Consider the following 1,548-nt stretch of genomic DNA (forward strand, 5'->3'; position numbering starts at 1 on the left):
CCATCTGCCTCACTGCCTACCCGGGACTTCTTGCAGCTCTTCGTTTCCACCGGATTAAGTAACGCACACTAGTTCGATGTACCCGCACACCAAATGAGACCCAAAGGAGACCCTGCGCTCGTGCAAAATGTTGCGCGATGGCTGCCCGAAGGTTACTCGATGACGCGAAAATCCTGGGGAACACTCACCCAACGACAGTTTTAACGAACTGCGAATTATTTTATCTTGAGCACCCCTCTCGTCCAGGTTTCTCCTATCAGGTATTATACAGGTATAACAGCAGGTATTGCCCAGGTATAATATATCGCTTGAAAATTACCGCCATTTCTTCTTTGATCCTCAGCCACTAGTTGGGGGGGGGGAGAATCGCAACACGTGGACGCGTCAACCGGGACTGAGCGACGATGGCGCGTACGCACAAGACGGCCCACATCAAGGCTGCGATGGCGGAGAAAGAGCGTCTAGCCAAGGAATCACGACGGGACGACATCGCTCGCGTGCAGGATGCGCGTACGCGGTTCGAAAGGGCTCAAGCATTAAAAACTGTGCAGAGATCTCACCCCCGCGGGTATAGACGATGGAAAAGAGAAAAGTCCACCGAAAATACTTCGGAGGAGCGACCTGGTGACGCGGAAGCGCAGGAGGACGAAGACGAGAATGTCGCGGAATCAACCGGTGTGGAGGCCAAGAAATGGCTCGGATAGTGCGGATGTGTCGGAGGAAGATGTCGCACAGACTCCAGTGGCTGAAGAGCCGTCGGGGCGGCAGCGTCAAGGGAAAGGGCCGTTTTAGATACCGAGGATGAGGATTTGACTGAAGTTCCTGCGTTTAAGGCTCAGCACGATTCCTGGGCCTCGTTGGAGGTGAGCTTGAAGGAATACATGGATGCTACACGTCAGAAAATAGTGGTGAAGGAGGTGATTTATATCGCTCGTCGTAGCGCTCACTTTTGCAGCCAAGTTCGGTATCAAGGGCTCCCAGACTCGGAGATACCGCTCGTACCTACTGAAATGGAGCCCTATCAGCGCAAGTTTATCTGTACCCACGGATGGTCAGAGCGTGACAGGTCTACGGGTAAGCAGACGTCACACAAGCTAAACACGACTGACTGACCATTTCAGATGTTGGCACAAGTGACCAAACAACGCGACGGCATCTGGGGTATCGTGGTGGAGCGAGAAGGCTACAGTCACAACCACCGGGTCTCCGAAGGAATATACAGGTCTTATCCAGGTATTCGCAACGTTCCGGATGATCCGCCGTTGATGCCAGGGATTGAGCTCTTGGTTGAAGCCAAAGCCGGCACTGCAAGTGTCTACAACTACATACGGGACAACCCCAACCATCAAGTAACAATGAAAGAAGTTCATAACCTGCTGCATCGGCTACGGAATCAAAGTAAGAGCGTATGAAATGAATTGTGATGTTAAGCTTTTAAACTGATGCGCTCATTCTTTGATGAGTTGTCTGATGATGATGCCGTTGCTGAAATGGTTGTGGACTTCAACAAAGCGTCAACGGCAAACGTATCCACAGTACATGAAAGTG

The 1,548-nt window shown here is 51.6% G+C and overlaps 2 protein-coding genes across 2 annotated transcripts; both read left to right on the top strand.

The window, feature by feature from the left end:
• Positions 1–404: 404 nt before the first annotated feature.
• On the top strand, positions 405–792 carry PPTG_20150 (hypothetical protein; the record flags this gene model as incomplete). Its single annotated transcript, XM_008918706.1, has 2 exons — positions 405–510; positions 575–792. 2 exons carry the CDS (start codon positions 405–407, stop codon positions 790–792), a joined length of 324 nt encoding a protein of 107 aa, XP_008916954.1.
• Positions 793–1,121: 329 nt separating this feature from the next.
• PPTG_24843 (hypothetical protein) lies at positions 1,122–1,397 on the top strand (the record flags this gene model as incomplete). The annotated part of the gene is made up of 1 exon (XM_008918707.1): positions 1,122–1,397. A coding segment is annotated over one exon (276 nt), but the record flags the coding sequence as incomplete, so codon positions are not given.
• Between the last annotated feature and the right edge of the window lie 151 nt (positions 1,398–1,548).

Source organism: Phytophthora parasitica, assembly GCF_000247585.1.
Source record: "Phytophthora parasitica INRA-310 unplaced genomic scaffold supercont2.272, whole genome shotgun sequence".
Classification (NCBI taxonomy): domain Eukaryota; phylum Oomycota; class Peronosporomycetes; order Peronosporales; family Peronosporaceae; genus Phytophthora; species Phytophthora nicotianae.